This window comes from Thunnus thynnus, chromosome 6 (genome assembly GCF_963924715.1).
Source record: "Thunnus thynnus chromosome 6, fThuThy2.1, whole genome shotgun sequence".
In the NCBI taxonomy this organism is placed as follows: domain Eukaryota; kingdom Metazoa; phylum Chordata; class Actinopteri; order Scombriformes; family Scombridae; genus Thunnus; species Thunnus thynnus.
In genome coordinates, this window is record NC_089522.1 from 35,097,411 (window position 1) to 35,122,993 (window position 25,583).

At 39.1% G+C, this 25,583-nt stretch overlaps 1 protein-coding gene across 1 annotated transcript; it reads left to right on the forward strand.

The window, feature by feature from the left end:
• Positions 1–11,475: 11,475 nt before the first annotated feature.
• On the forward strand, positions 11,476–17,204 carry LOC137185211 (chondrolectin-like). Its single transcript, XM_067593547.1, has 5 exons — positions 11,476–11,648; positions 12,385–12,717; positions 14,490–14,624; positions 14,891–14,985; positions 15,688–17,204. The coding sequence occupies exons 1-5, from the start codon at positions 11,576–11,578 to the stop codon at positions 15,805–15,807; spliced, it is 756 nt and encodes a 251-aa protein (XP_067449648.1). The 5' UTR covers positions 11,476–11,575; the 3' UTR covers positions 15,808–17,204.
• The last annotated feature ends 8,379 nt before the right edge of the window (positions 17,205–25,583 follow it).

The following is a 25,583-nucleotide window of genomic DNA, read 5'->3' on the forward strand; positions in this document are numbered from 1 at the left end:
CAGTGACCTGTTAGCCTCACAAAACCAAGATTAACTTTCTAGACGACATTTCAGTGAAGCTGTACACGTGACTGGGCCAAACACTAATCGATTAATTGAGAAAATAATCAGCAGATTAATTAATAATGAAAATAATTGTTAGTTGCCGCTCTACCTGTGAGCATCCACGACTTACACAGACTGACACACTGGAGGGAACTACAGAGGCCAGGAGCTGTCAGGGGGCAGGATTTTGAGAAGTCTTTGTATGATTCATAATTTGTGCCTTCAAATTATTAATCATTCTTAAAACTACTCATTTGCAGTTTTGTTGTTTTTCTTAATAAATCCCATGGTTTGATTGTTTTAAAAGGTGTTAGAGTTTTACTTTGGGTAAATGGTGGATTGTTGTTCGCCCCATAATGCCAACCAAGGGTGAGACTTAACACCATCACAACAAAGCTTCGTTACGTCACACACGTATCCGGAGTGTGTTGTGCACATGTGTGAGACTGCGAGTGTGTTGGTTGAATCATAGGGGTTGATGGCAGAGCGGGTGCTTGTCTATCTCCAATAATGTTTAAGGAACCTTTACATGCCAGCAACATCGGTGTCATGTGAACAGGTCGTCTCCAAAGCTGGAGAGGTAGTGAGCAAGAAGAGGAGCAGACTGAAGCCCAGTTCTGTGGAAATGACTGTTTTTGAATGAAAATATTTAAACCCCTGCCCATACAAATGAAAATCCCCCACGTTTCTTAATTTCTTTTTTCAGTAGAACAATCATTTTCCTGATTACAGCAAAGTAATGCAGACAGTTTTATTCCTTTATGTCATCTCACTGCTTAAAGCCTGTTATAATATAAATCTGTTACAGAGCTGACTGTCCCTAATTCATCAAAGAGTTTATAAAAGTAATAAGGGGTTACTATAAACCTTATTAATAAATGACTTATTATCTCCATATATATTTATACATCCACACACTGAGACAGTTTTTGGTAAATAACTTTTATTGAATAAAATATGACAGAAAACATTAAACAGATGACAGCAGTGAGTTCACTTATATTTTGCCTGTTATGACGTCTCACCCTGAATCCTTACATATAAAAGCAACGTCAAAGTCGCCCAGCAGATGTCGCCATTTAAACTGTATCAAATGCTTGGAAACTGAACCATTTTCAACACAATTGCTTCATATGATTCACTGTTTCAGAAAGCCTCGTTCCTCCCATCACTAATCAACACTGCTGACTTATGAAATAGTGAAAGGAAACTTTAAAAAATTGAATTTCAGGAATACGGTGTGCTGTAAGGGACAAACAGTGATCATTGCTAAATTCTCAGGGAAATAGACAGCGCGACAGTGACACCCAGTGGCTCATTTAGGCTACTGCCTTATACTGGCAAACTAGGAGATCTGCATTTGCAAATGTGTACTCTGGATATTGCAATAAAACTCTGAAAGACAGCTTGCTCTCTGTGAATTCATCTGAAATTTCCACCACAATATCTGGTGACGAGGATGGGATCCCAGTAACGTGGGCCAGCGGCTCATCGGCTGAAGGGAAAACTGTGCACAGGCGGCCGGTCTGGGATCGGCTGACAAACTCCATACCTCCCCATCAAAAGGGTGAGAAGACGGAGTGCTGGAGGCTGCTGAGTCCGACGCTGGCTCGCTGACAGGATCTCAGAGAAACATGAAATGAAATGAAGGAATTCACACAGAGGTTTGCTTCGAAGTGACGACCTACTGAAATTACTGAGTGATTCAGTCAAACGCTGTAGTGAGGATCCCAAAGGAAGAGATTCTCTGATTCTTAAATGATTTGTCGGTTCTTAAAATGATAATCGTTTGGAAGAGACCAAGCTGTCAAAGTGAGACATGTCTCAAAAAAAGAAAAAGAAAAAGTATAAGAAGAAAAAATGGAAAATAAAAAGAAGACAAAAAAAGCAGGAAAAAGTAGTAAAGTAGAATAAAATGTGTGTGTGTGTGTGTGTGTGTGTGTGTGTGTGTGTGTGTGTGTGTGTGTGCAGTATATTGTCTTGTGTATAAGAAAATAAAAAAGGGAAATTCAGGCGTTCAGGTGCATTGTTTGTGCAGCACATTTCAACAACAAGGCAATTCAATGTGCTGTACTAAAACATTAAAAGTCTTGTGTCAAAGTGCAAAAGAACCAGTATAAAATGACATTTAATACAATTAAAATAGTTATTGAAGAGTTAAGAGAATATAATAAAATAAGCTAAAGTAGAATAAGACAGATAAAATATGAGAATAAAAGTTATAATGCAAGTCTGCCTTGATTTAAGAGAACAAAAAAAATATGAAAACAATGAGAAGCTGAGCTGATTTCTGTGCAGCTGAGCACCTATCTATCTAATATCTGCAGTTATACACATTGGTGCAAGGGTGCACTATGAGTAAAATAGTAATAAAGGTGTGAAAAACTGCTGGTGTGAAGATGAAAAAGGTCCACCCATGGTCATAGTGAATTTGAAATTTGAGCAAAAAGGTTCAGTTTTCTGTCGAACGGAGGCTTTGGCCCAAGACGGGAGAAGAGAGAAGAGACTGGCTGATGTTTGAGTCGAGTCTTTTGTGTGCTCAACAGTGTGTTAAATATGATGCAATTCAGTGGGTTTGCTATGTTGTGACCGAATGTTTGCTTTTGCTGACGTGTGCGTCTCCCTCAGTGGTGAAAGTTGAAATAGCTGGTATAGACGAAGGCCGGACGCCCAACCCTGGAGGTGGAGCCGAGGGACACACACTCACACAGCGGCAGCAATACAGAATAGACACACACACGCGAGAGCAGCACACAGGCAGAGTAGACTTTGTCCAGGTTTTAAATAATGCAATGGATTTAGACACTTTGTTATGATTGATGTGTGGTTTTCAATGGAGTTTATTATCTATTATCGTTGATCGTGATAGACCATCATCTAACACAGTTTTTTACTTAATCAGGCAGCCTCATTGACATTAAGATCTCTTTTCCAAAAAAGAGACCTGAGAACAAGAAACATTCATAAGACAGGAACACAATCAGTGGACAGAAATAACAGTAACCACACAATAAACAAGGAATTAATGAAAACAATTACAAAAATCAAAATTAAAAGCATAATGACACTGAAATCTCCAAGGTGAATGTAAGACTCGAGTTTGAGGGCAGTTTGCAGTTCAGAAGCTGCATAGCACCTGAAACCGGTTCTGCCAACATACATGAGGGATTTCTAAGGTTCAGCAGTTACTGGATGGTGTTCTGTAGTTATTAGATTTAAATTAGAGGAGAGATGTGAGGTAGTTTGGAAGCTTTATAAATGACAAGTTTACATTATTAATTTTTAATTGATATTATGGGTGTATATATATATATATAGAGAGAGAGAGAGAGAGAGAGAGAGAGAGAGAGAGAGAGAGAGAGAGAGAGAGAGAGAGTTGATTATTAGTTAACTCAGAAGCAACAGAATTAGTAATTAGGGCCTGAGCCCCAAAGGGGCAGCAGGCAAAACAGTGGACAAAGGAAGTGATGTTTATCACCTTCTTGCATTGTCTGAAAACAGCCCAGATCTGAGGATATCTACATGCCCGTGACAGAAGACCTTCGATTGCGTCGTGGCTCGACATGCGCAAAGGCGCAAGGGCCCGTTCAACGCTGCTTGCATCTTTGATTAAGAGATGTGATTTCACTCCAGCTCCATAAATGAGTGTGAGAATACTGGTAACAATGGGAGCTAGTGGCAATGCTGTCAGAGAATGGTACACTGTTGCTTTATCAGTACAAGACAAAGATGGAAAGCGATCACTCTTGTCATCATGTTGTCCAGTAAACCCACATTGAACAAGATCTGGTGTGACAAGAGGGTGACAGTTAGCAAATTGACAGGTTTAGGTCATGTTATACAGCTTGTGAAATATCATCCTAGAACAGTGAGCACAGAGATAGCAAAATGAAGCAAGCACACAATTACAGTAGATATAAAAAAGTGCTCAATATGCAGCCCGTTCTCACTCCCAACTCGTCACATATCGAAGCTTGGTCAGGATCCTGTGGTGTATCATGTCGATAAGTGGTTGTGAGGTTGACACTTGAAATGACCCTTCAAGGTAGTAGGCAAAAATCAATTAAATTTGTGGTTGACTTTTGGGACTACTATTTCTGCTATGAAGCAGGCTGAATTTCCAAATCCTCCAAAATTGAGTGGTGGGTACATTCATGCTGCGAGAGCAACAAGCATCACAGTAAAAGAATCGTACACCACGCCACTGTCTGGAATCACAGAAGATGGGGATAGAGAAAAAGGGTTAGTCACCAGAGTATCAGGCTTCCCAGGTCAATATGTGCAACTGGGGCGAGTCACGCCACTGCACATGTCCCGATGGGACCTGCAACTCTCAGGGCCCAGCTCAGAACTGCTGGAAAAAGCATGCAGACAGAGGAAGTGCAGTGCATAAAGCAGATAAGCTCATGCTGTACTACACACATTTCTTATGAACAGGATGAGACTGAGCTAGAGTGGTTCAGGAAAGGTTAAGAATAGACAGATGAGATGCGTGAGACAGGAGCAGAAGTGTCAGAAGAACAAAGACAAAAGCTTTTTAAGTATATGACTCAGCACTTCACATCTCCCTGAAGAAAAGAAAAGAGCAAAACAAAGTAGTGGGAAAACCTAAGACCATGATTGATGCTAATACTGAAGCACAGCAGTGGAGATAAACCAGATAGACATTTTTATGTATTACAGTAATCATCTAAAGCATGCAGAACAGCGTGCAGTATGACATTCATTGGTAAAAGAGGTGTACACTTACAAACAGAAGGCCTGCACAGAAAAACAATGGTTCAGTTGACAGCTGACTCCCCTGAGCTGACAGATATTCCTACAACTCTCTGGGCTAAAAGTAAATATGATGTTGGTCTGATTAAGCATGTGCAACCAATTGAAATTGTACCCAAATCAGAATACAGCTCATGTAAAGATCAATATCCATTGAAACCAGAGACTATAGAGGGTGCAACACCAGTTTTTAACTCATTCTTGAAAGCAGGAATTATTGTTACATGTGAAACCTCACAGGTCAGAACATCAATATTTCCTGAGATGAGTCAACAGATTTGTACAAAGACCTGCAGGCGGTGAACGCAGCAGCATATGCTCATGCACCTTATCTCATCACAGGTTCCATCAGATAGTTAGTGGTTTTCTGTTGTTGATTTGGCTAATTCATTTCCAGTATTCTTGTGCACACAGATTTCCAGTGCTGGTTTTGCCTTCTCCTTTAAAGGAAAGACGAACACCTGGACCAGATCAGCCCAGTGTTATTGTGAAAGTCCGGCAATATTCTCTGCTGCATTAAATAAAACCTGGCAGGTTTGAGTCTGATGGAGGGGAGCGCTCTCTAACAGTATGATTGATGACTTAATGATCTACTCACCAACGGAAGAGGCCTGTGAAAATAAAGGCAGATTTACTGGATGCTGTATTGTTACCTGAAGAGCTGGCAATATGCAAATATGAGGCGCATACAAATAACACAGACTCCGTCTCAACAGGAAATACAAGAGAAGATGCAAAAGCAAAGCGTGCAGCGTAACCACTTCCTCTTTACAGGTGCTGACCTGATACAACTACACCTGGAACACCAACAGCTGATTCCAAAGGTTTACAGAGCAGAACAACACCAGAGGAAAAACAGGATGGTATTTGATAGGCCCAAATTATCTCTTTCCCTTCTATACACATGTTGACACACGTGTTGAAAGGGGGGAACACTGACAGACACGAAAGGCTTCTCAAACTACTCAATTTTTTTAAATAGTCTAATCTGTGCAAAACAGTAGTGCTGTGGCAAAGATGTTGATAAGAGAAACATTTCCAGATTAGGAATTCCAAGAAAAATCAGTAGTGATAATGGCACACATGTTGTGAATAAAGCAATCATTTTACTGTCTGAATATTTGGGAATTGACCTAAAACAATTCTGTGCCTACCATCCACAGAGTGGAGGGGCAGTAAGGAAATAAAAAAAACCTGACCAGATTAGCCGGTACAGGACTGAGCTGGACAAAGTCTCTCCGGCACAGAGGAATGTACTGATGAAATGCTGAGGTATTGTGCAAACTTGTCCTCTGTTCGTAGTGTAACAGACACACAGGTGAAAGCAGCCCTTCCTCAGGAGAAGCCAGGCAACCTATATAACCTCGAGCCCGGAGACTGGGTTATGATAAACTAAAGGGGAAAACGTTGGAACCAGGCCAGGTGCAAAGGGCCGTACCAGGTTCTCCTCACTACCGTCTCAGCAGTAAAGGTCACAGAGAGAACCACATGGGTGCACGCCAGCCACTGCAAACGGGTAAAGGTGCCGCCACTCGTGATGGAGGCTCAAGGAGAGAGTCCCATACTGCTCACAGATGAGGAAGAGAAGTAACTGAAGGTGAGGGCCGCTCTCATTGAGGTTTAAAAACCTACCAAGAGCCATCGGCTGCCACATATCAGGGAGAAGAGGATCACACTCACTGTGGTTTCAAAACCTGCTGAGAGTCAATGGAGGCCACATGTCAGAGAAGTGACGACTTCTCACCTGCCGTTCACGAACACAGCAGCTGAAACATCCTCACTCGGTTAAGCTCCTGACAGAACGAGGTCCCCATATCCTTTACATGTTCCACTGAAATGATTGAACGAGCATCTCGGAGCCTGATAACTGAACAGAGAGAGGTGCCCCGAGCTCTGAGAGAACACCTTTATTACCTGCTGTACCTGTTGATTAAGCAACGCTGTGATACTCCTGCATTCAAAGACTTGAATTATTACAAACTGTTCCTTGTGTGAAACTTGAATGTGACACTGTCATGGAAATTGTCTGAAAACACTAAACACACATATGAAATAATACACAAAACACTGCTGGGTTGAAGATTAGAAAAATATTATTGTACAATAAGACAATAAGAGACAGAACGCACAAAGATTTGCATCAGTTCGTCTCAACAAACAAAGAGCAAACCTAATCTATTACAGTTGCACAAGGAACAGAGAGATGATCTGTGATTGGTCAATGTATCGGCCTATATGATTACAGCCAATGGCACACAGCCACGAGATATACATTTACATGCACATGTATGTTAGACAAGAGCCACATCTCCCAAGGACTCAGGAAACCAAGAGCCCCGAGCTATATGTGGCCTTTGACCCCTTAACATGTTCTGTTTACACAAAGACCCAGAATGTTACCTTATTTGGGCCTAAGCCAGGGTGGAAAGAAAGGAGTGGGCCTCCTAAGGTACATTCTTTCTCTCAAGGACATACACATATTAACAAAGCAAAGGAACAATGATATTTCTTCCAGAATTCTGTATGTTAAATTGATAAGCCAATCCTTTGGTCTTTCATTACCTTTACAACACATATATGACTTACCCATGGGGGTGCGAGTAATTGTGCACACCTTGTATACAGTGGTTTGTGTAAAGTGAGAATAATTTAGAGAAACATAAAGCACTGACTTGTTTTGAAGAACACCCGTTCACAGGAGTTTTTTTCAGTAACTGAGTTTAAAGAGGGGTATTTTACCATTTGGTACACACATACCCACATAGAATTGACAGAGTTACCAGAAGCCACACACACTCAAAAGACGGGATGCAATCTCTGCAAAGAACTGTGTTCCAGTTCCTCACAGAATTGGTGGTCAGAAAACACTTTTACTGGGAACAAGGACAATTTAAAGTCTGTGTACTCAAAGAAGAACTTAAAGGACTATTTCTGCTAAGAGGGTTAAAAAGATTGTGGAGTTAAATTAATTTTGTACACTTTTGACTATAGTGGAAAAGCTTCTATAAACTACTTTGACACCCCCCATAAAATGAACAACAGCGTTACATTTGGGCTCAACCAGGGACGGATTAACAGTGATTACTTAAAAATGGAAGCGAGGGTACAGTCGGTGGCAATGGCTTGAGCAGCTAGAGGGACTTCTCTGGGAAGTCCTACTTCTCCTCTTCAGCATAGGTGGCGCTGTTTCCCCCATACTCCTGGAAGGACCATGTAAGTCAATTACCAGAGTGTAAGAGCCCATAAATTCTCAAAACACACACATCCTAATCCTCCACACATGAACTTGAGTGCTAGAACAAAGCACCATTGTGACACAAAAGAAACATCACAAGAGACATTATCCCTGATCAAAAGATAATCAAAAGATGGATTCCATACCAACATGCGTCGTAAGTGCTAGTTACCTCTCTATGCTGGTGACCCTTTACTGTGTGCAAAATACATGGGTTGAAGACTCTACAATGTGATTCAACCTCAGACTGAGCTCCTTCAGCATTATGACGACATTTATGTTTAAAATGTATTGATTATTTTCATTATTTATTTGCTTATTTAAACATATATTAGGCCAAGACAGTGTTTTGCAATATTACTTTAGAGAACAGAACATAATGAAAACAATGTAACAGTGACTGTATGTTTGGAGTTGAACTTTGTATTAAAGTGTTTTCATTTTTACTATGTTTTCAAGTCAACGAAATTTTGCTGTCTTTACCTTATATTCTTAACGTTGATTATAGGCCTTAAAATGCCAGTTTTAAGTGCTTTAATTAGTGGGTAGCGTTTTTTTTGCTAATATCTCAGAGCTAATGTTACCATAACCAGAAGACCTGAGGTGAAAGTAAATTCAGATCTGCTTAAAATATTATGATTTATTCCTGATTAAAATTACTCAGTTGTTGTTCATCAACTTTATTTCTTGTTTTTCTTTTTTATATTGTAATCATGTTTGCATCATCCATACTGGTCACCCTGCTTTATGTATATTAGTGCTTACTTTAGACAGATGTCTGAGTGCCTCAGGAGATATTTCCCCTCAACCAGCCTTTGAGGGTTTTTCTTTCTTGGTACTGATAGTTAGAATAGTTAGACATGGTGGTCTTTTACCCTTCTCTTTGTCAATTGAGGGAAGGGAGGTTTGGCCCATGTACCTGTTTTCATTTCTTTTCAGGATTCTTTGAACCCGACCGATTGTTGGGTTGGACGGAGCCCACAGGACACAGTGCAGATAATTAAGCAACATAATATTGCGATTATACAACATTTATACATTGTTGGTACAACATTTACCAACAAAATAAAATATATAAATGGAATTTATATATATATATATTGTGAGGCAGTTTGCTCTAAAAATAAAAAACTTTTTGTCTGTGTTATCTCCATTTCCATGGAAATACATGGGGTATGACTAATACCTGGACAACAATCACTTACGTCAGTAGACTCCTATGTAATGAAACCTGAAAAAATAAAAGAAAGACAACTCAAAACAAACGAAAGACCCCTCACCGGGTGCTTATTCTCAGCCTTCTCCTCCATTTCCTTGGCTGTCCCATGGGTCCCAGAGCTCGCTGACACCTCAGATCTCTCCTACAGACCTACATAATGGGCCATTGTGAAACATTGCCTGATAAGAAAATAACAAACACCATGACCACATTGCATGAAGCAAATGAAGGTGAAGTATTGTAAGAGATTAATATATCATCTATAACTGCATATCAACAGTCACAGACTAAAAGAGAGAAGCAGAAAGAAACAGACGATGATGGAGAAAGTTCTTCTCAGCATCACAGCTGCATCAGGCAAGTGTTTTTTATATATGTATATTTATATTTATATATTCATATATATATATGAAATGCAAAATGATAGTTTAACTTTTTTATGTTCATCACATCCATATTGGAAGTTCACATCCATAATTTTTACTGCCAAAAAACAATGACACACATGAATACACTGAAATGAAAAGTCATTTTAGGCCAGATCTAATCATTGTGCATGTCTGTCATCACAGTGCTGTGTGCCGTCTCATCATACGCTCAACGTCAGTACCACTCTGTTTATGAGCCAAAGACCATGACTGAAGCACAGAGTTACTGCAGAGACAATTACACTGACCTGGCCACCATAGACAACATGGAGGATGTGACGATCCTGAACAACACGGCAGATTTAAGCAAAATGGTCTACCCGGAATACAGCTATGTGAATTCACTTTTCTCTACTATCTACTCTGTCTCTCTTTCATTTACATTTTTGACAATGACAGTATGTAGGTGAGAGGTGTGACTGTCACACACGCTGAGCTGCTGCTTTAGTACATTTTCTTCAGGCTGTGATGAACATTTTAGTACAAATGTTCCACTTTCTCAGTAAATATGGCCCAATGAGTTTGTTTTTAAGTGGGACTTTATGTGGGAGAAATATTAAAAAGCAAAATGTGCAATATATGTAAAAATATCAGGAAACTGGACAACAAAGACACAATATTTGCAAAAATGTTTTTAATTTCATATTGTAATAATATGAAAAGAATAAGAATAATACATTTTGTCATAAAGCTCCTTTGATGTACAGGAAAAAAGAGCAGACAACTTAAACAAAGAAGTAAGAATTTAAAGTTTAATAAGAAATTAAATTAAATAAAAACAGTAATAATGAATATGTATAAATAGTACCAATCAATAGGAAGGTGTGTCCAAACCTGGTACTGTGTAACAATAATTATCATCACTTTCACCACCATTATTATTTTAATAATTGTAATAACTATTATATTATTATGTACCATTTAATTACTGAATTTATAGCACAAGCAAGTAAAAATGTATCAGTTACTTTAGGTAAAATCTCCTCTTAAAGTCAGAGTGTGAATGGAAATTTTATGCAAAAGTATTGATCAGCTTTAAAGGACGGATTCGCATTTTTTTATAACTGTCTTAAAACAACAGTCAGGAGCCCAAATAAACAGTGAAACATGTTTTTCTTGCTGTAATCATTCCTCCTCTTCATACTGACCATTAGAAGATCCCTTCATAATGACCTTACAATGGAAGTGATGGGGGACAAAATCCACAGTCCTCCTTCTGTGCAAAAATGTATTTAAAGTTTATCTGAAGCTAATATGAAGCTTCAGCGTCCAAATGAGTCACATCAAGTAGATATCTTTCAACGTTACAGTCTTTTTAGTGCCAAAGTTCCTCTTTTTGTTACTATACTTCCACCTGCAGCTCAACAGGGAAACACTGTCCAAGGAAACACAAAGAGGGAATTTGATGCTAAAAAGACTGTAAATGTGTCAGATATCCACTTGATATGACTAACTCAGACTGCTGAAGCTGAATAGAAGCTTCACACAGACTTTTAAATGACTGTGTGGACACACTGTGGATTTTGGTCTCCATCACTTGAAGGCACATTTGAAGGATCTTTTAATAGCCAGTATGAACAGGAGGAATGATTACATCGAGGAAAACCTCTTTCACTGTTCATATGGACTCCTGACTGCTGGTTTAACACACTGGAAACATTGTGAATCATCCTATAAGCTGAACAAGGACAAATGCTGTATAACACAATAGAATCTTACTTTCAGGGATTCTGAATAGGATTGTACAATGATGTGAACAGCTGGAGGTGGTCGCTGTCAGACAGACATTTCTATAAACTCGGGGAGGCTGAGTTCAGAAAATGGTACCCTGGGCAACCAGCCAACTATCTCAGTGCAGAATACTGTGCACAGATGTATGATGGTGGACAATGGAACGATGAGGATTGTACCGCATCTTTTCGTGCAGTCTGCTCTGATGTCAGAGGTGAGAGTTATAACTAATGGTTTGTTCTTCTGAAGTTACTCTTCAGTTTCCTCTTGATTTGGGCCTAAATAATCCGTTACATAAAAAGCACATAAATGTGAGCCCTGTGTTCAATTCAAGGTGTGAAGTTGAGTCATGAAGCCAGTTTATATGAAGCCTGTTGACCCATTCAGCTCCACCATTAACACAAGTTTATCCCACGTCATTGCCTCAGTCGAAAGGGGTAAGAAAAGGAGGCAAAGTGGCTCTGATGTGTCTTTATGGATGAATGTGTGCTTGCATATTCATATGTATGCAGCTCCATACTGAGATTTATCATTCAAAAATAGTAATAAACACAATCATCAACTCAAAATTGTACTTGTACAGTACTTAAGTGACTGTATTCAGTTAGTTTCCACCACTGGATATATACAGAACATCTAAAGAGTGAAGTGTAGACATGTGAAGAGGCTGTTAAAAATACTCATTAATATTTCTTAAGATGTCAGTGTCTTTAATTATTATTTTAATGAATGCATTCTTTTATTGAAGTGGTTCTCAGTGGATTTATAATGACACAGAAACTGCTACAGAAACTGGCATTATTCATTATTCACTAATGTAAGTAACAGACAGGAAACAGGGGTAGTAAGAGGGGAACGACATGCAACAAATGTCTGTAGCTGTAGGCTACCAAGACCCGGGAAAACTGTATGTCACTTCTACACAGTTTTTCACTGTGGTCTATTTTCAGGGTCAAATGTGACATTTGTCCTCATCAACACTATCATGACATGGACTGAAGCCCAGAGCCACTGCAGAGAGCACTACACAGACCTGGCCAGTGTAAGAAATGAAGAAGAGAACCAGAAGGTGAAGGATCTGATATCTGCAGGACAACAAGTCTGGATCGGCCTCTTCAGAGACTCCTGGAAGTGGTCTGATGGAAGCAACTCCTCCTTTAGGTACTGGCTTCCATCACAACCTAATAGCGGCAATGAGAATTGTGTGGCAGCAAACTTTGGCCGTTCTGGACAATGGGAGGACTGGACCTGTGATGTGAAGAAAGCATTTGTTTGCTACAAAGGTAAGCCATGATTCAGTTAGCCTTTAAAGGATGGTTCACAATATTTCCAGTGTGTCTTAAACCAGCAGTCAGGAGTCCATATGAACAGTGAAAGAGGTTTTCCTCGCTGTAATCATCCCACCTGTTCATACTGGCTATTAAAAGATCCTTCAAATTTGCTTTGTTAGCTAAGTAGTAGAGAAGTGATGAGGTCTCTGTTTTTGGTACCAGTGAGGAGTCTCACTGCAGCATTTTGAACCAGCTGACTGACCATGTACTATCTATGTACGGAGAATTACAGCAGTCAGTGCAGGAGGAGATAAAAGCATCTACCATGGTCTCTAAATCCTTAACAGACAGAAATGATTTTAGTTTTATAAGTGATCTAAGATGGAAGAAGCTGCTGCTGACAACGGACTTCATTTGTTCATCAAATTTTAAACCAGAATCAAAGATAATGCTGAGATTTCTTGAGTGGAAGTTAACATTCAATTTTAGAGGCACAAGAGTATTTACTGAGGTTTTGCAAAAGTCTGAAAATTAGGGCCTCAGTTTTATCCTGGTTTAGCTGCAGGAAGCTTTTTGCCATCCAGGATTTTACATCCTCAATGCAGCTCAGCAGGAGTTAAAACAGCTCGGATCAGCAGGACTGAGGGGGAGGTACAGCTGGGTGTCATCTGCATAGCAATGGTAAGAGATATATTACTTTTTCTATAAATAGACCCCAGAGGAAGTATGTAAATGGAAAATAGAATAGGGCCTAATATGGAACCTTGTGGTGCTCCACATGTGATAGATGCAGAGGAAGAGGACACATTATCAATTTTAATAGATGCTGATCTGTCCTGGAGGTAGGAGGCAAACCACAGAAGGGCCCCTGAATGCCAACAACATACTGAAGGCGGTCCAAGAGGACGGAGTGGTCAACTGTGCCGAAGGCAGCAGATAGATCTAAAACAATTAAAAGAGTGTGATTTCCTGAGTCTAGGGACAGGAGCGAGTCATTTGTCACCCTCAGGAGAGCAGACTCTGTGCTATGATGCTGTGAATCCCTCAGTTTGAGTCTTGAGCCACTTGAGAGAGACATACTCTTTTGGAATTGCTTTCTATCACCAGAGTGTAAGAAGCTCTGTCAACTGTTGCTAAAAGAATACAACCAACCACTTTTAGGATAAATTAAGATATTTATTAGTAACTAAAATCTGGAGTATACATGATGAAGCATAAGATAATAATAATAATAATAAGAATAAGAATAAGAATAATAAGAATAATACGACCTATAAATAATCAAATATATATATAATAATGAAAATTATTCAGCAAGAGTGAGTCGAAGTGTTTGACTTGAGGCTAACGTATTGCAATGCTAAGGGGAAGCTAATTCAACTTCAGTAAAGAAATTATATTTTAATTTTAATGGTATTCGACATCAACCCTTGATCACAAAGCCACATTATGCCTTAGTGTTGAAGACAGAAGTTATCTCAGGGCACGTTCCACATAGAGCAGGTCTACACTGAACTCTTTAATTTACAGAGACCCAACATTAACCCATGAGCAGCACTTTGTGACAGCAGCAAGGAAAGAAAACTCCCCTTTAACGGGAAGAAACCTCAAGCAGAACCGGACTCTAGGTGGACGCCATCTGCCTTGACCGGTTGGGTTGAGACAGAAAGAAGGAGGGAGGGAGAGAGAGACACAAAGAAGCATAATAACAACAACAATAATAATAACACTGATAATAATAATAATAGAGATGTGACTAATAATTATCATAACAATAATAGCAGGAGAAGATGTCGAGGCAGGACACCCACAGGACAATGCCACCATCCCTGCAACATCCCTGCAGCCATGGACCACAACTCAGACTCCAGATTTTCCTTCAAGACAAGAAAGCACAAAAACTCCGGAGAAGAAGCCAAGTTAGTGACATGTATTTACGATACATCAATGTATACAGATGGAGACGAGTAGGACACATAGATGAACCTACTCGTATCCCTAGTCGCTGTGTGTGTGTGTGTGTGTGTGTGTGTGTGTGTGTGTGTGTGTGTGTGTGTGTGTGTGTGTTTAAGTTGAGTTTGGGACATTGATTTCTGTGCAGTTTATATGTTGGTGTGAAAAATGTGTCAATAAAACAACACTCAGCAGACAAAGTGAGCTGATGAAGCCTGTTTGTTTTTCAAAGCGCCTGCTTCAAAGCACGTGGTGCGAGTGAGTCTGAAGAAGAACTCCGCTCTGGATCTGAATGATCCTGTTGTGATGGAGAACATCTTGAGGCAGGTAGATCATGTTTGATCTCTTTAAAACATTTATGTGTCATCATTACTGAAAGCAGACTAGAGTCAAAAGAAGAAAGAATAAATCATCTGAAGTTAAACTGTAATAAATATGAATATTAAAGTGTGAAGCAGGTTGTTTCTAAAACAGAGATTCCAGATGAGGAAAATGTAACTGAACAAGAGCTTTTTTGAAAAGTTTTCTCTGTGAACAGTGATGGAAAGTAAGTAAGTATAAAGTAGTGTAAACTAGCTCCACCTCCAGCAGCTACAACAGTAACATGCTGCTCTAACACTGATGCTTCACTATTAATAATCTAATGATGTCATATATAATAATATATCAGTCAGAGGGACCAAACCACTAATTTTACTGCAATACTTTAATTACATCAAGCTCATAATACTTATGTACTTTTACTGCAATACTTTAACTACATCAAGCTCATAATACTTATGTACTTTTACTGCAATACTTTAACTACATCAAGCTCATAATACTTATGTACTTTTACTGCAATACTTTAATTACATCAAGCTCATAATACTTATGTACTTTTACTGTAATAGGTTTTTCATGCAGGACTTTTACTTGTAATGGAGTATTTTGACACTGCTGTATTTTTACTTCAGTAAAGGGTCTGAGTACTCCTTCCACCACTGTCTGTGACTGATATTCAGGACAGTAAATGTTTTTGTATCTCAGCTCAAACAGAGGCTAAAGCAGAAGGGGGTGAATGGAGACGTCAAACTGAGCTGGAGGAAGCAGTCCGATGGAAAAGTCTTCCACAAGGTCGAGAAGAAGACAAAGAAAGATGAGTTTTAATGTTGTGTAGAAGATGGTCCGTCTATTTCCATGAAAGATTTTTTCCTTCATCCTTTAAAAGTGTAAAATATATTTTCTTGTGGTCTTTAAATTATACAAATAATGATCATACTGTATGTATTTTTATGCTGTCACCTTATTAGAAATTATTTTATTGGTTAGTGCATAAAATAGTTATAGTTTCTGGACAACAATGCAGGAATAAGATATACCAGGCTTTGATACACACACAATACTTGTTAGTAGATCAGTTCATTGTTGGTTTGGATCCAAACATGAGATTTGTTGACAAGAAGAAAAATATAGAAAGTTGCCAGAATGATCCTTTAAAGGTTTGATCTGCACACAAAGACATTCATATATATACAAACACATTTTTACCTGCATATACTCAGCTGTGCATGAATTTTATTAAACAGATAGCAAGCTATAAGCATTCACAAACACATCTCATAGAATCTCAGAGACGAGATAAACAGAATTACATTAAATAAAAATATTATGTTGATACTACAAAATAAAAAGAAAGAAGGAGAAGAGGAAAGAAATATTATTTACTGTACATATTTCTTTTCTCTTCTTATAACCATCATTTCTCACTCCAGTTGTCCAACAGTCACCACTTTACTGGGAAGTTACTGATATGTGTGTTTAAGATGTTTTTTTAAAAGATGATGAATGAATTCCACAAAACATTAAAAACCTTATTTAAATGAGAATTTAACCACATTACTGGAACATAAAGGAAGATGAAGATGTTAAGACTGTATAGTAGAATATAAATGAATGAGTAGGACAAGTCTGTAATAAATTAGTAGGAATGATGTTGAATTATGAAGTTAATACATTTTCAGTTTATGTCAGAAAGGTGAAGATTCTACTTTATGTTTATTATTGAGGTCACAGTGGGTGGTGGTGTACTGGAGTATGTTAGATTGCACTGGTGTTCCTAATAAAATGCTCGCTGAGTGTATATAACTGTAAGAATGATCATCTTTTAAATTGTTCCATAAGTGATTAAAACAAGACAATCAATGTCAAAGTGTGTGTCAGCCTGGTTCAGAACAGCAGCTGCAGGTGTTTTCTTGATACTATCACAAGAGATCATCAAAGTCAGACATTTTCAAATCTTCACATGTTGTAGGCACTTTAATGATCAGCAATTCACAGATTATTTATAAGCTATTTCTAAAATACAAAATGTTTGTTCAAACAATTGAAATGGAACAGTTTTTTCACTAAAGTAGATATTTGAAAGATGAATCATTTTAATTAATATTTCTGTCAATAGACTAAAGATATTTTGATTATTACATTTACTCTTTTCTCTATTGTATCTTTGAATTTATTAATATTCATACCAACATTTACATCAATGAAAATGTTCAATAATTGAGGAGTGAAGCTTTATTAATGTAATGGATATATTATTGCCTTGAAGTTAATAAAGATCAGTAACTGCAGATTGTGGTCAGTAGTTGTCTGTGGATGTGGTCAAACAAAATTATAGCAAAAAGGGAAAATTACTGAACAAATGTGCAGAGTAAACAAATCATTCACCATAAACTGTTACTGTAATGAGTACTTTTACCTCAATACTTTAAGTACGTTATGCTGATAATACTTAGGCCATATAATTTTATGTACGGTAGGTTTTTCATGCAGGACTTTTACTTGTAACGGAGTATTTTTACATTAAGGATGTAAATACTTCTTCCACCACTGCTAAAAAAATATATATACACATAAAAGTCATATTGAATAACTTTGCTCCATGGAGCTTGTAATGCAGACAGCCTTATGCTCTATATGATGATGTGTTCAGTGACCTGTTAGCCTCACAAAACCAAGATTAACTTTCTAGACGACATTTCAGTGAAGCTGTACACGTGACTGGGCCAAACACTAATCGATTAATTGAGAAAATAATCAGCAGATTAATTGATAATGAAAATAATTGTTAGTTGCCGCTCTACCTGTGAGCATCCACGACTTACACAGACTGACACACTGGAGGGAACTACAGAGGCCAGGAGCTGTCAGGGGGCAGGATTTTGAGAAGTCTTTGTATGATTCATAATTTGTGCCTTCAAATTATTAATCATTCTTAAAACTACTCATTTGCAGTTTTGTTGTTTTTCTTAATAAATCCCATGGTTTGATTGTTTTAAAAGGTGTTAGAGTTTTACTTTGGGTAAATGGTGGATTGTTGTTCGCCCCATAATGCCGACCAAGGGTGAGACTTAACACCATCACAACAAAGCTTCGTTACGTCACATACGTATCTGGAGTGTGATGTGCACATGTGTGAGACTGCGAGTGTGTTGGTTGAATCATAGGGGCTGATGGCTGAGCGGGTGCTTGTCTATCTCCAATAATGTTTAAGGAACCTTTACATGCCAGCAACATCGGTGTCATGTGAACAGGTCGTCTCCAAAGCTGGAGAGATAGTGAGCAAGAAGAGGAGCAGACTGAAGCCCAGTTCTGTGGAAATGACTGTTTTTGAATGAAAATATTTAAACCCCTGCCCATACAAATGAAAATCCCCCACGTTTCTTAATTTCTTTTTTCAGTAGAACAATCATTTTCCTGATTACAGCAAAGTAATGCAGACAGTTTTATTCCTTTATGTCATCTCACTGTTTAAAGCCTGTTATAATATAAATCTGTTACAGAGCTTACTGTCCCTAATTCATCAAACAGTTTATAAAAGTAATAAGGGGTTACTATAAACCTTATTAATAAATGACTTATTATCTCCATATATATTTATACATCCACACACTGAGACAGTTTTTGGTAAATAACTTTTATTGAATAAAATATGACAGAAAACATCAAACAGATGACTGCAGTGAGTTCACTTATATTTTGCCTGTTATGACGTCTCACCCTGAATCCTTACATATAAAAGCAACGTCAAAGTCGCACAGCAGATGTCGCCATTTAAACTGTATCAAATGCTTGGAAACTGAACCATTTTCAACACAATTGCTTCATATGATTCACTGTTTCAGAAAGCCTCGTTCCTCCCATCACTAATCAACACTGCTGACTTATGAAATAGTGAAAGGAAACTTTAAAAAAAATTGAATTTCAGGAATACGGTGTGCTGTAAGGGACAAACAGTGATCATTGCTAAATTCTCAGGGAAATAGACAGCGCGACAGTGACACCCAGTGGCTCATTTAGGCTACTGCCTTATACTGGCAAACTAGGAGATCCGCATTTGCAAATGTGTACTCTGGATATTGCAATAAAACTCTGAAAGACAGCTTGCTCTCTGTGAATTCATCTGAAATTTCCACCACAATATCTGGTGACGAGGATGGGATCCCAGTAACGTGGGCCAGCGGCTCATCGGCTGAAGGGAAAACTGTGCACAGGCGGCCGGTCTGGGATCGGCTGACAAACTCCATACCTCCCCATCAAAAGGGTGAGAAGACGGAGTGCTGGAGGCTGCTGAGTCCGACGCTGGCCCGCTGACAGGATCTCAGAGAAACATGAAATGAAATGAAGGAATTCACACAGAGGTTTGCTTCGAAGTGACGACCTACTGAAATTACTGAGTGATTCAGTCAAACGCTGTAGTGAGGATCCCAAAGGAAGAGATTCTCTGATTCTTAAATGATTTGTCGGTTCTTAAAATGATAATCGTTTGGAAAAGACCAAGCTGTCAAAGTGAGATATGTCTCAAAAAAAAGAAAAAGAAAAAGTATAAGAAGAAAAAATATAAAATAAAAAGAAGACAAAAAAACAGGAAAAAGTAGTAAAGTAGAATAAAATGTGTGTGTGTGTGTGTGTGTGTGTGTGTGTGTGTGTGTGTGTGTGTGTGTGTGCAGTATATTGTCTTGTGTATAAGAAAATAAAAAAGGGAAATTCAGGCGTTCAGGTGCATTGTTTTGTGCAGCACATTTCAACAACAAGGCAACTCAATGTGCTGTACTAAAACATTAAAAGTCTTGAGTCAAAGTGCAAAAGAAACAGTATAAAATGACATTTAATACAATTAAAATAGTTATTGAAGAGTTAAGAGAATATAATGAAATAAGCTAAAGTAGAATAAGACAGAGAAAATATGAGAATAAAAGTTATAATGCAAGTCTGCCTTGATTTAAGAGAACAAAAATAATATCTGCAGTTATACACATTGGTGCAAGGGTAACTATGAGTAAAATAGTAAGAAAGGTGCAAAAAACTGCTGGTGTGAAGATGAAAAAGGTCCACCCATGGTCATAGTGAATTTGAAATTTGAGCAAAAAGGTTCAGTTTTCTGTCGAACGGAGGCTTTGGCCCAAGACGGGAGAAGAGAGAAGAGACTGGCTGATGTTTGAGTCGAGTCTTTTGTGTGCTCAACAGTGTGTTAAATATGATGCAATTCAGTGGGTTTGCTATGTTGTGACCGAATGTTTGCTTTTGCTGACGTGTGAGTCTCCCTCAGTGGTGAAAGTTGAAATAGCTGGTATAGACGAAGGCCGGACGCCCAACCCTGGAGGTGGAGCCGAGGGACACACACTCGCACAGCGGCAACAATACAGAATAGACACACACACGCAAGAGCAGCACACAGGCAGAGTAGACTTTGTCCAGGTTTTAAATAATGCAATGGATTTAGACACTTTGTTATGATTGATGTGTGGTTTTCAATGGAGTTTATGATCTATTATCGTTGATCGTGATAGACCATCATCTAACACAGTTTTTTACTTAATCAGGCAGCCTCATTGAGATTAAGATCTCTTTTCCAAAAAAGAGACCTGAGAACAAGAAACATTCATAAGACAGGAACACAATCAGTGGACAGAAATAACAGTAACCACACAATAAACAAGGAATTAATGAAAACAATTACAAGAATCAAAATTAAAAACATAATGACACTGAAATCTCCAAGGTGAATGTAAGACTCGAGTTTGAGGGCAGTTTGCAGTTCAGAAGCTGCATAGCACCTGAAACCGGTTCTGCCAACATACATGAGGGATTTCTAAGGTTCAGCAGTTACTGGATGGTGTTCTGTAGTTATTAGATTTAAATTAGAGGAGAGATGTGAGGTAGTTTGGAAGCTTTATAGATGACAAGTTTACATTATTAATTTTTAGTTGATATTATGGGTGTATATATATATATATAGAGAGAGAGAGAGAGAGAGAGAGAGGGAGAGAGAGAGAGAGAGAGAGAGAGAGAGAGAGTTGATTATTAGTTAACTCAGAAGCAACAGAATTAGTAATTAGGGCCTGAGCCCCAAAGGGGCAGCAGGCAAAACAGTGGACAAAGGAAGTGATGTTTATCTCCTTCTTGCATTGTCTGAAAACAGCCCAGATCTGAGGATAACTACATGCCCGTGACAGAAGACCTTCGATTGCGTCGTGGCTCGACATGCGCAAAGGCGCAAGGGCCCGTTCAACGCTGCTTGCATCTTTGATTAAGAGATGTGATTTCACTCCAGCTCCATAAATGAGTGGGAGAATACTGGTAACAATGGGAGCTAGTGGCAATGCTGTCAGAGAATGGTACACTGTTGCTTTATCAGTACAAGACAAAGATGGAAAGCGATCACTCTTGTCATCATGTTGTCCAGTAAACCCACATTGAACAAGATCTGGTGTGACAAGAGGGTGACAGTTAGCAAATTGACAGGTTTAGGTCATGTTATACAGCTTGTGAAATATCATCCTAGAACAGTGAGCACAGAGATAGCAAAATGAAGCAAGCACACAATTACAGTAGATATAAAAAAGTGCTCAATATGCAGCCCGTTCTCACTCCCAACTCGTCACATATCGAAGCTTGGTCAGGATCCTGTGGTGTATCATGTCGATAAGTGGTTGTGAGGTTGACACTTGAAATGACCCTTCAAGGTAATAGGCAAAAATAAATTAAATTTGTGGTTGACTTTTGGGACTACTATTTCTGCTATGAAGCAGGCTGAATTTCCAAATCCTCCAAAATTGAGTGGTGGGTACATTCACGCTGCGAGAGCAACAAGCATCACAGTAAAAGAATCGTACACCACGCCACTGTCTGGAATCACAGAAGATGGGGATAGAGAAAAAGGGTTAGTCACCAGAGTATCAGGCTTCCCAGGTCAATATGTGCAACTGGGGTGGGTCACGCCACTGCACATGTACCGATGGGACCTGCAACCCTCAGGGCCCAGCTCAGAACTGCTGGAAAAAGCATGCAGACAGAGGAAGTGCAGTACATAAAGCAGATAAGCTCATGCTGTACTACACACATTTCTTATGAACAGGATGAGACTGAGCTAGAGTGGTTCAGGAAAGGTTAAGAATAGACAGATGAGATGCGTGAGACAGGAGCAGAAGTGTCAGAAGAATGAAGACAAAAGCTTTTTAAGTATATGTATCAGCACTACACATCTCCCTGAAGAAAAGAAAAGAGCAAAACAAAGTAGTGGGAAAACCTAAGACCATGAGTGAGGCTAATACTGAAGCACAGCAGTGGAGATAAACCAGATAGACTTTTTTATGTATTATAGTAATCATCTAAAGCATGCAGAACAGCGTGCAGTATGACATTCATTGGTAAAAGAGGTGTACACTTACAAACAGAAGGCCTGCACAGAAAAACAATGGTTCAGTTGACAGCTGACTCCCCTGAGCTGACAGATATTCCTACAACTCTCTGGGCTGAAAGTAAATATGATGTTGGTCTGATTAAGCATGTGCAACCAATTGAAATTGTACCCAAATCAGAATACAGCTCATGTAAAGATCAATATTCATTGAAACCAGAGACTATAGAGGGTGCAACACCAGTTTTTAACTCATTCTTGAAAGCAGGAATTATTGTTACATGTGAAACCTCACAGGTCAGAACATCAATATTTCCTGAGATGAGTCAACAGATTTGTACAAAGACCTGCAGGCGGTGAACGCAGCAGCATATGCTCATGCACCTTATCTCATCACAGGTTCCATCAGATAGTTAGTGGTTTTCTGTTGTTGATTTGGCTAATTCATTTCCAGTATTCTTGTGCACACAGATTTCCAGTGCTGGTTTTGCCTTCTCCTTTAAAGGAAAGACGAACACCTGGACCAGATCAGCCCAGCGTTATTGTGAAAGTCTGGCAATATTCTCTGCAGCGTTAAATAAAACCTGGCAGGTTTGAGTCTGATGGAGGGGAGCGCTCTCTAACAGTATGATTGATGACTTAATGATCTACTCACTAACGGAAGAGGCCTGTGAAAATAAAGGCAGATTTACTGGATGCTGTATTGTTACCCGAAGAGCTGATAATATGCAAAATATGAGGCGCATACAAATAACACAGACTCCGTCTCAACGGGAAATACAAGAGAAGATGCAAAAGCAAAGCGTGCAGCGTAACCACTTCCTCTTTACAGGTGCTGACCTGATACAACTACACCTGGAACACCAACAGCTGATTCCAAAGGTTTACAGAGCAGAACAACACCAGAGGAAAAACAGGATGGTATTTGATAGGCCCAAATGATCTCTTTCCCTTCTATACACATTGACACATGTGTTGAAAGTGGGGAACACTGACAGACACGAAAGGCTTCTCAAACTACTCAATTTTTTTAAATAGTCTAATCTGTGCAAAACAGTAGTGCTGTGGCAAAGATGTTGATAAGAGAAACATTTCCAGATTAGGAATTCCAAGAAAAATCAGTAGTGATAATGGCACACATGTTGTGAATAAAGCAATCATTTTACTGTCTGAATATTTGGGAATTGACCTAAAACAATTCTGTGCCTACCATCCACAGAGTGGAGGGGCAGTAAGGAAATAAAAAAAACCTGACCAGATTAGCCGGTACAGGACTGAGCTGGACAAAGTCTCTCTGGCACAGAGGAATGTACTGATGAAATGCTGAGGTATTGTGCAAACTTGTCCTCTGTTCGTAGTGTAACAGACACACAGGTGAAAGCAGCCCTTCCTCAGGAGAAGCCAGGCAACCTACATAACCTCGAGCCCGGAGACTGGGTTATGATAAACTAAAGGGGAAAACGTTGGAACCAGGCCAGGTGGAAAGGGCCGTAGCAGGTTCTCCTCACCACCATCTCAGCAGTAATGGCCACAGAGAGAACCACATGGGTGCACGCCAGCCACTGCAAACGGGTAAAGGTGCCACCACTCGTGATGGAGGCTCAAGGAGAGAGTCCCATACTGCTCACAGATGAGGAAGAGAAGTAACTGAAGGTGAGGGCCGCTCTCATTGAGGTTTAAAAACCTACCAAGAGCCATCGGCTGCCACATATCAGGGAGAAGAGGATCACACTCACTGTGTTTTCAAAACCTGCTGAGAGTCAATGGAGGCCACATGTCAGAGAAGTGACGACTTCTCACCTGCCGTTCACGAACACAGCAGCTGAAACATCCTCACTCGGTTAAGCTCCTGACTGAACGAGGTCCCTGTATCCTTTACATGTTCCACTGAAATGATTGAACGAGCATCTCGGAGCCTGATAACTGAACAGAGAGAGGTGCCCCGAGCTCTGAGAGAACACCTTTATTACCTGCTGTACCTGTTGATTAAGCAACACTGTGATACTCCTGCATTCAAAGACTTGAATTATTACAGACCGTTCCTTGTGTGAAACTTGAATGTGACACTGTCATGGAAATTGTCTGAAAACACTAAACACACATATGAAATAATACACAAAACACTGCTGGGTTGAAGATTAGAAAAATATTATTGTACAATAAGACAATAAGAGACAGAACGCACAATGATTTGCATCAGTTCGTCTCAACAACCAAAGAGCAAACCTAATCTATTACAGTTGCAGAAGGAACAGAGAAATGATCTGTGATTGGTCAATATATCGGCTTATATGATTACAGCCAATGGCACACAGCCACAAGATATACATTTACATGCACATGTATGTTAGACAAAAGCCACATCTCCCAAGGACTCAGGAAACCAAGAGCCCCGAGCTATATGTGGCCTTTGACCCCTTGTTGGGTTGGACGGAGCCTACAGGACACAGGATAGATAACTGAAGATTTAAAGTTAGCATGGAATGCTAAAAGAGGAAGTGAAATGGAAACTTATACTCTTATGTTTATTGTCTTTAGATTATATTATATTGTTTTATGTTTTACTGTCTCACAACTAAGTGAACAATATAATATAATAGTCTGTCTTACTCTGTGCTTTTCAAAAAAGCAGTGAATATTTTCTGGTTTCTTTAGTCCTCTATGACAGTAAACTGAATATCTTTGGGTTGTGGAAAAAACAAAACTTTTGAAGACGACAGCTTGGGCTTTGGGAAACACTGATTGACATGTTTCATCGTTTTCTGACATTTTATAGATCAAACAACTAATAAATTATTTGAGAAAATAATCAACAGATTAATCGATGATAAAAATAACCTTAGTTGAAGCCCTGTACATCACTGCCTTAAGATGAATAATCATTCATCACAGATTTTCTTGGCTTTATGTGGCTGCAGTCAGTAAGAAACCTCCATCATACTGGAACAAACAAACCAATATCAAACTGTTTTTGGACAAGAGGATCATTCTTGACCTGATATTCAGTACAGCATCAGAAAACCTACATAATGGGCCAGTGAGAAACTGAAGGCCTGATAGGAAAATAATAAACACCATGACCACTTTGCATGAAGCCAATGAAAGGTAAGAGTTTAATATAGTGCATACAGCTGCATAATCAGCCAGTGAGAAACCGAAGAGCCTGACAGGAAAATAATAAACACCATGACCACTTTGCATGAAGCTAGTAAAAGTGAGGTACTGTAAAAGGTTAGTGTATAAT